The sequence below is a fragment of the Lepisma saccharinum genome, chromosome 1 (assembly GCF_977018435.1).
Source record: "Lepisma saccharinum chromosome 1, izLepSacc3.1, whole genome shotgun sequence".
NCBI classification, from domain to species: domain Eukaryota; kingdom Metazoa; phylum Arthropoda; class Insecta; order Zygentoma; family Lepismatidae; genus Lepisma; species Lepisma saccharinum.
This window is the reverse complement of record NC_139229.1, coordinates 203,458,996-203,468,164: the sequence shown is the minus strand read 5'-3', so window position 1 is coordinate 203,468,164 and position 9,169 is coordinate 203,458,996. Positions and strand designations below refer to the sequence as shown.

At 38.7% G+C, this 9,169-nt stretch overlaps 1 protein-coding gene across 1 annotated transcript; it reads right to left on the bottom strand.

Annotated features, from left to right (window-relative positions):
- Positions 1-403: 403 nt before the first annotated feature.
- LOC145991293 (BTB/POZ domain-containing protein 2-like) lies at positions 404-8,956 on the bottom strand. The gene is made up of 5 exons (XM_083127285.1): positions 8,881-8,956; positions 6,446-6,572; positions 5,531-5,652; positions 3,616-3,820; positions 404-1,420 (listed from the first exon to the last, which is right to left on the bottom strand). Exons 1-5 carry the CDS (start codon positions 8,901-8,903, stop codon positions 530-532), a joined length of 1,368 nt encoding a protein of 455 aa, XP_082983411.1. The 5' UTR covers positions 8,904-8,956; the 3' UTR covers positions 404-529.
- Positions 8,957-9,169: the final 213 nt, after the last annotated feature.

The following is a 9,169-nucleotide window of genomic DNA, read 5'->3' as shown; positions in this document are numbered from 1 at the left end:
TTGCTCGAAGGATGACGTCACCGAAGAAAAAGCAACGTCATCAAATAAAACAGATGTCGCCTCAATGACGGGGTACATCAAGTGATTCACTCACGATCTCGCAGGCTTACATGAAAGCGTAGTTGTGGCACTATGGTGGTTCGGATTCCACTTTACACTGTAGGTCCAGTACCGATTAGCCTATCTGAGGTGGACTTAAACTTCAACAAAATTTTTGTCAGGAGCTCACCATCGAATGTTCAATATTCGATTTCCGATGTAGGCAATTTGTTCCTGTGTGAACGCACTTCATCGATTTCATGTACCTCTCATATATTCTCATCATCATGATCAGCCAAAAATGGAAGAAAAGCTGTGTAAGGTAAGAAAATTAAAAACAAATGACAAGAGCTATTTCCGGAGTAGTTATTGAAGACATTTATTCATACGGTTCAGTATGTTAAGGAACATATATTTTTTATATTGCAAGATGAAAAGAGGTGTCTCTATACAAGCAAAATTAACATTTATGTGATTGAAAAGGTAACATTTACTGCATTTTTTTCTCTGTCTCTGGGATATTAGAAGCGAATCCAAAAACGAAACAATACCCGTTGTACGTGTTAGTGTCGAAAATGTTGAATGTGTCTTTCTTCGGCTTTGACAAGGCGTACCAACCGATCCTGAAAAGCTTAACTACTACGGTGATGACATCAGTCACTGCTACCAAAAGAGGAGGAACGATTCGAAACCCCATGACGTCATCCCACTGGACTCTCTGCGAACAAATCCAAGAGTCCGCCTTGACGTTATTCTTGAAGATCGAAATCTCCATCTTCTCCTCGTATCCACTGGGATCTACGTTGGGATACAGCCTACGGAGTGCATCTCTGTTCACAGACTGCGAGGGAATGCCTACGCCCTCGAGGACACCGGCGTGGGTGACCGTGAAATGTTCTTGCACCACGCGGGTGTCGTCTCGGGACTGATGGTGCGGACCTCCTCCAGGGTATAGTTCGACCAAGTTGTCGTACTGCAACTCCTTCAGTTCGGGAAAATAGTTCCTCATCTTCGTGGAGCTGCACAAAGTGTCCGGAACGGGAGAGCTGCCAGGTTTCACGATGTTGCAGATCACAGCCACCACCTCCTCTGAAGTCAGAAGCCCCGATATCCCAGGCCCTCTGTTGAATTCTTCTTGTGTGAGCGTCAGCAGTCGAAGCTTCTTTAGTAGCGGCAGTATGACCAGCCTCCTGTTAGCCTTGCTCGTTTCGAGTTTCCTCTTCTGGCACTCTTTCTCTGTCCACATGACAACAGCGATATACAGTTCGAACTCTGACTTAATCTTCAGGTACTCCTGGTCCAGAACGTACTCCCAGACTCCAAGATCTACGTCTTCCTTGCCTTTAAAGCGCAGTACTTCGGTGCAATTGTACTTCAGTTCCTGTAAGACATGTCAATCGTTCATATTTGAATCATTGACCTCTCGCATAGCGACAAACTAGAACTAAAAGAGCTGGGAATTTCTGAACAAGTAAAAGTCAGCATTTCAATCTGTGGCAAGAATGCCTTCATCCTGTATGCTATCTAAGATAACTATTTAGTTTTCCTTGTCAATTCAATTCAGCATCATTGTGCGTTCAGTCCAGATATTATTAGAATAATTAAATCAAGAAGATTTAGGTGGGCAGTCCATGTGGCACGAATGGGGGAGAAAAAAAGAGTTTACCGGATTATTGTTGGGAAATCTGATGGTAAGAGACCTGTAGTAAGATCAAGACGAAGATGGAGGGATAACGTTGAGATGGACCTAAAGGAAATCGGTAAGGATGGAAAAGATTGTATTGATCTTGCCCGGGATACGGTTAGATGGAAGGCTTGTGTTGTTGCAGCCATAAACCTTCTGGTTTAAGAATGCTAGAGAGTTAGTTAGCTAGTTTGTCCTTGCAGGGTGGGTACTCGAGAGGTCTCCACAGAAATAAGGTCACAGTTGATCAAAGAGACCATCAACGAGGGATTGAGAAAATCCGTGGTCGCAGTGTGGCAAATTCACAGAACTTATTACCTTCTACAAAAACACTCACAATTCTTGCTTTGAGTTTGAGTCAACGTTTATGCACAGCTAGGCTAATTGGAACTGGACCTACAGTTTAAAGTGAGATCAGAACCCCTATGTTCCTCCATCGGATATCGATCCCGGGACACTTTGATTACAAGATGACGACGTTATCACTATGCCATCGGAAGGCCCGGACAACTCTTGTTATACGGTAAAGACACGGTGAAAGAACGCAGGAAACTTCCTCTGAATTATTTTATTTGCTCAATGCATGTTCTGTTAAATTAACAGAAGTTAGTACCAACCGTGAAGATGTCATGTCAACTTTGTATCTTTATATAGTATTACTGTGTTCATTATCATAACTTTTATTGACTTGTATTGACAGATCTAGCAAAACCATGGTTAGCCGAGAAACCAATAGTAATCGAAAGCTTAGAAAATGCGATTTGATGCCAGCAATTCCATCTATCTTGAAGTTTCCTTGCTCTTGTCAGCAGGGTGCGAAATCATTTAAGATTAGTGATAAATATATATACATAATTACATATATTTGAAAATTATGTAATAAATATTTATAATGTTATTAAATATGAAAGTAAATTACTAAATATTTATAAATACATATAAAGGAATTAATTTGATATTTTTTTATGTATCAGCTGGTTAAAGATATCAATGCATTACAAAAATAGTTGAAATAGTTTTGTTATGAATAAGTTCTTGTTTAGTTTTACTTTCTATTAATATAAAAAATAAATTGAATATCATAGTTATATTTTACATTCTCGCAATACAAATATTGACTTTTACTGTGCATATATTGTTGTTGGTGTAGATTTGTTAATGATCTCTTGAAAAAGAGAGAGAGAGAGAGGAATCGTTCAACACTCACAACCACACGGTGAGTGTTTTTGGTATTATCCTTACTAAAGTATACCTGAAGTAAAAACTAATTGCATATGTTATGTTGTTACAACAAAAACTCTCCCCGCAGGATTTATTTGTGGGGGGAAATTCCCCCTGTCCCTCCGCAGGATTTAGAACCCTGCTTGTGAGTTAGTTGTTAAGTTTCGTTAGATCTGCAGCCAAGGTTGTGGAAAGAGTAGGTAAGTGCATTTATTTTTTTTTTTAAATATTGTTTCCAGTGAAACTATAATTGATTTCATTAATTGATTTGGATTATTTTACTTCGCTCTTCTGCTAATTTTGGCTAATCGCGAAGATGAGGATGAGGTATGATCGGATTAAATTGATGAAGAGATATTCACAAAGGACACCGATGCCTATGCCGGGATTCAATCCCGAACCCCCGATATTGTAGCGCGCTGTGAAGATCGGCGTAATTGATTTCAGATTTATCGATTATGAATGTATTTGCTGTATGTACATGCGAGCATAAATGAACTGGCCAGTTGTTTATCTCTGACCATATCAGCAAACGGAAGGCTCAAGATTGCATGTATGTTCTGGCTAATTACAAGTTTAGTCAATATGAGCGTCACCGATTGTGATCCCTTCCAGTCGTCTCTCTGAATATCTTAACTTATTTAGTTGCTTAATGCTAAAGCAGGACTTACATATGTGGCAAGCTCCAGGATTCTCTTGTCTTTGTATTTGTACCCACATTGAAGGATCAGCCACGTCGTATCCCGGGTGAAAGTTCTACATATTCCTTCCACGCATTTGTTCTTCAGATCGACGACCGAATACTTCACAGCTGTCTCATACAATCGCACCGCATGGTAAACATTTTCTAACCTTAATTCGCCCGTATATATAAACCTATGAAGAACAAGGAAGTAATGAATGGTGTGAATAGTGTGTTCATATGCTTGAAAAGGTTGTTCGTAATCATTTTATATAGCTATACACACACACCACATTACATATATATATATATATATATATATATATATAATTATATATAATTATATATATTATATAATTATATATAATTCCAGACATTCGCACGGAAACCCTTCCTGTTTCTTACTTCCGGAAATACACCTTTCCGTGCCGAGGCCCTACCGGTATGCTAAGCACTGCTGGTTCCCAGCAAAACTGCAAATAAATCCTATCTCTCCTCTTAAATAATTGTATTCTAGTTTCACTTTGTTTTACTTAATTTCATATATCCAATACATATCACTCTTACTTGCAACCATTTACGGTACAGGATACTCTAATTCCAATTATAATGTCTTATCCGTTAAACGGAACAATAATTTTCAATTTCTCATTTTCTAATAATCATCAATAAACCTAACCAAACAATTTCCAGAACTGAAACAAAACTGAACTAATATACTTAACTCATAATCTCTAATTCCAATTTACAATTAGAATTCAGATAAAAATAATAATAGGTAGTTCAAAACTGAGTGTATAACCGACCCGTTCTGGATCCCAGAATAGGCCGGGGAAAAAAATACCTTTGTAACATGTAAGTGAATACAATCACCTATTTCCTTCGTGCATGCTTTTACCGAATCACCTTGTGTACAGGCCCGTAGCCAGAATTTTATTTCGGGGGTCTCATCCCTTATCAGCACTTGAGTCCCCAGAAATATTTCTAAAGAGGGGTCAGGCCATACATAAAACTTGATTAGTACAAATAATAATGACAATAATAATTATTGTTATTTTACAATAATAGCTCAGACGGTGGCGCGGTGGCTCAGACGGTAACGCGTCTGACTACCATGCTCAAGGTCCCGGGTTCGATCCCCGGCCGGTTCAAATCCGGGAACTTTTCTAACGGTGGAAGCGGCCCCGGCGCCCACCCAGCGTCGAATAACATGGGTACCTGGGGGAAACCCTGGGGTGTAAAGGCGGTCAGGGGCGTGATGCTGATCACATCACCCCCACTCACGACCGGATCAAGAAAGTGTGGGGCGTTACCCCCACACCCCCCTATACGCCTTCATGGCGTGGTGCTATGCACAGGGGAACACTTTACCTTTTTTACAATAATAGCTATTATAAGTTATTAAAAGTATACCAATTACAATCCAAATGTATTGTTATTATTACATAAATGGAGAGATTTTGCTACTCGATCCACCGTATCAATGAATATCTAACACAATTGTTGTCCATTATTTTTCTTATATTTTGTACAGTTAATGTACTGGAAATCATAGTTATTGTATTTTGTTATTAACATTTACACAATTGCTTCAACAAGGCTTTAACAGTTGGTGGTAAATTTTACTCATAAAGTTTATAATCTGTGACCTCTCACAAAAAAAAGAAACTATAAGTTTTGGAAGTTGTGGATATAAAAATTTAACCTGGTTCCTCTATTGTACACTAAACTCTTTTCGATGTAATGCAGTTTTTAATGTGGTTATATCTTTATTACTGTTTTTAACAATACGTGCTACGTGCCTGCCTGTGTATATATAAATAACTGGAAAGTTAGAGAATCTGATATATTCCTGAAGTAAAATGAAATGCTATTTAACGTGCACAATTATTCTCTGAACTCACCGGATCATGGCATGGAAGAACACAATGGGTACATCCGTCACTACGACCTTTTTTGTTTTACGAAGAATTGCATCAAAGCCAGAACTGGCCCAAATAAGTAATTGTGTGTGTAGCTTGAAAACCTGGAAATATATGTAATGTATAAAAATTCATAAGTTTGCGAATTAACATTCAAATCATTAGAAATTTATTACTAAGAGTCCTTGATGTAAATGCAAGCTTTGGAAGATTATCATGACAGACACAATTGCGTAGTTAACTAGTAATTATAGTCAATATAATGTGTATTTTTTTCGAAAAATTAAAGAGATTTTCAGTTTTATTCACATGCTTATCTCAACGCGCACACATTGAAAGTTTTCATTAGGTATCCATAACTAATTTGTCACAATGTTCATGATGGGGATTGGTGTTATTTTTGTGACATTATTTAGCTGTTAACTTCGAGGAAGTCAGTGTTTTACATTACAATTTTACACCAGGTTTGTTTATTTACCAAAACATAAAAGAAAACATTTTAAAATGCATAATTATTTTCCTTTCAATACAACTAATCGGCCATTCGACATCTGATAACCCTTGGAAGCAAGAAGGTCAGGAAGAACGAAGATGTACCATAAAGTTACGCATTATTATGCTCCATTATAATACATACGGTGCTTACTTTTCACAATATTCCCCCCTTGGTGAAGACTCTACTGATGTGGCATTGCAAACAATAATAACAAATTGAACAAAGCACATCCCCCCCCCCCTTTAACCATCTTCATCATTGAACGTAAAATGTGCAACTTTCATTCTTGCTGGTCGACATGTGCACACAATGAAGTAGGAAAAATTAACAAAGGGGATTTATTTGTTTCTCGTTCTCGTTGATAGTCAAAATATATATTTTTCAAATCTGTTCCTCCTCACCTTCGTTTCACCATCATATTTCAATTCAAATTGGCAGTCACTGTGGGCTCCTTCGTCGAGTAAGTGCTGGCCTCTTTCGCTCCACGTCGATTCCTTTGTGAGTGGATCCTCATCAGGCTTATCTAACCTGCAAAAAAGATTGATTGATTGATTTGGTTTACATCACTTCGCTTTTCTGCCATTTTGGCTAATTGCGATGATGAGGATGAGTGATGATATGCTGAAATTGATGAAGGGACATTCACAAAAAAACGCTCCTGCCGGGATTCGAACCATAGACTCCTGGCTAACATGCAAAATAAGAAATGGCAATTAAATGTAACTAACTCTCTAGCCTTCTTAAACCCGAAGGTTTATGGCTGCAGCAACACAAGCCTTTCATCTGTCCCTATCCTGGACAAGATCAATCAAATCTTTTTCATGCTTACCCATTTCATTTAGGTCCATCTCAACGTTATCCCTCCATCTTCGTCTTGGCCTTCCTACAGGTTTCTTACCATCAGGTTTCCCAACAAGAACCCTGTAAACATTTGTTTCCTCTCCCATTCTTGCCACATGCATTGTCCATCTCAGTCTTCTTGATTTAATTATTCTAATAATGTCTGGACATGAATATGTCTAAATTATGTCTCCTCGTCCCTTTTAAATCAATTAAATGTAGGAGGATTTATACCTTACTGGCGTGCTAAGGAATTTCGGAAGGGTGCGATATGCGTTCCTTTTCCATAGGAGCCAGTTTCATGACCCCACATTCACAAGAAGAGCAGTTGAGTGTGACAGCGAGTTCAAACCTGATAGCATCACTATGACTACGCTACTGCATGTGTGAGACGTGGAAGGGGGGGGGGGCTCCTTGCGCAGCTTCTTGATCATGGTACCAATTGTCCTCAGGATGCTCCGTCGATATTGAAAGTTTTTCCCGATAAAATGAATGATTTGGTTTATTTTATATCACGTTCCTGCCACTTTTGGCTAATTGCCAATATGAGGAATCATGGTGAAAAGATGAAGTAGATGATAGGGACAATCACACGCACATATGGACAGCATTCGACAAAAGTCAAAGGGAGATTAAGCTGGCCATGGCTTCAGGCACCAGAGGCGAAATGCAGTGCATGGAAGAGAGGTTGACATATGAGTGTCTCGACAAAGCGTCACCTCTTATGCTCGGAAACGTGAACGGTGTGCACTGAACGTGATTGCGATGACCTTTCGGTTGCACTTGTGGAAGCCCGCGAGATTTCCAAGCGGTGCGAGCTTCACGCCTGCACACTGTACCTCAAGGATAGTAAGCAGCAGAGCGGGGTGGGGGAGTCGCATAGAAAATACTGCAAATGGGGTGAGATCTTCTCCAGTTTACGGAATAATCTCCTGTTTTTCACGAATCAGATGACGAACAGTATCCCACTGCACAAACGCGAACGACGAAGCCTCCTGACTAGCTCAATCCATCCTTTTCGCTACTCTTACAACGCTACAGTATCTCTGCAGCACATGTGTGCATACGGCAGGGCTCTACAACGTATACGTCGGCCTAGACTGCTCTAAGGGGAACCTTTTATTTTCATAAGTACAACTATAATCTCTTGATACCACAAAATCTAATAGCTCAATTTGTACATCATGCTTATAAACTGTGAACTGCTGAAATAGTTAATCTGACAAAGACGATGACAGTGCCTCAGCTGGAATTCTAACCTACTGTCGGAACAACAATCATAGATTTTCGAGTTTGGACTCCAATTAAAAAATAAGCAGTAGACCTTCACAAGAAGTAGTTACATCAAAATTTAGCTTATTCGATTCTGCGTTAATCTATGTTAATCAATTTTTCTCGAGTATTCCTTCTATTTTACATCGTTGTGAGAACAAAATTTGATTTGATTTATTTTACTTTGCTTCTTGTGCCACTTTTGGCTAATTTGCGAAGATGAGAATGAGTGATGATATGATGAAATTGATGAATGGACACTCACAAACATCCATGCCCAGGCCGGGATTCGAACCCGCGACCTGGTATGTGGTCCGGTTGTGATGAATTTTTAGTACGGTGTAGGCAGGCATAAAGGTTTTAAAATCAATTCATGATTTTGGGGTTTTTAAAATTTGTCAACAAACCATTCTTGTCAATTTCGAGAAACAACTTTTTCTTAGCCAGACTTCGTGGCGGAGTGGTTAGCACATCGCGCTGCGACGCCAGGGGTCCCGGGTTCGAATTCTGGCCTGGACATGTTTTTCGTGAATGTCTCTTCATTAATTTCATCATACCATCCTCATCGTCGAGATTAGCCAAAAGTCGAAGAAAAGTGACGCTATATAAAAAAAATCAAATCAAAATCACATTTGTTAGAATATTAGGGGACTATACTAATACTTGAAAATATATATGATATCATGCTTATCTATGACATATAATTCTATGAAAAATCACCTACTTCCTTTTCTTTGGATCGGACATGTTTACAGTTTAATGAACCTAAGATATAAATCACGCTTTTGATTTTGTTCACATATTATTGCTAAGCATTCGATAACAATGAATCATTGTTATCAATATAAAACTATGACATGAAGAAATATTTTCGAGTGAAGAATAGTAGTTCTAATTCACTCTTTGAAAGAATGATGTGTGATGTGGAAAATGTTTCTTGCTTAGTACAAATGTTGGTAAATTGTGTCTACACTAGAGAATATACAAATTAAAAACTAAAAATGCATTTTCTT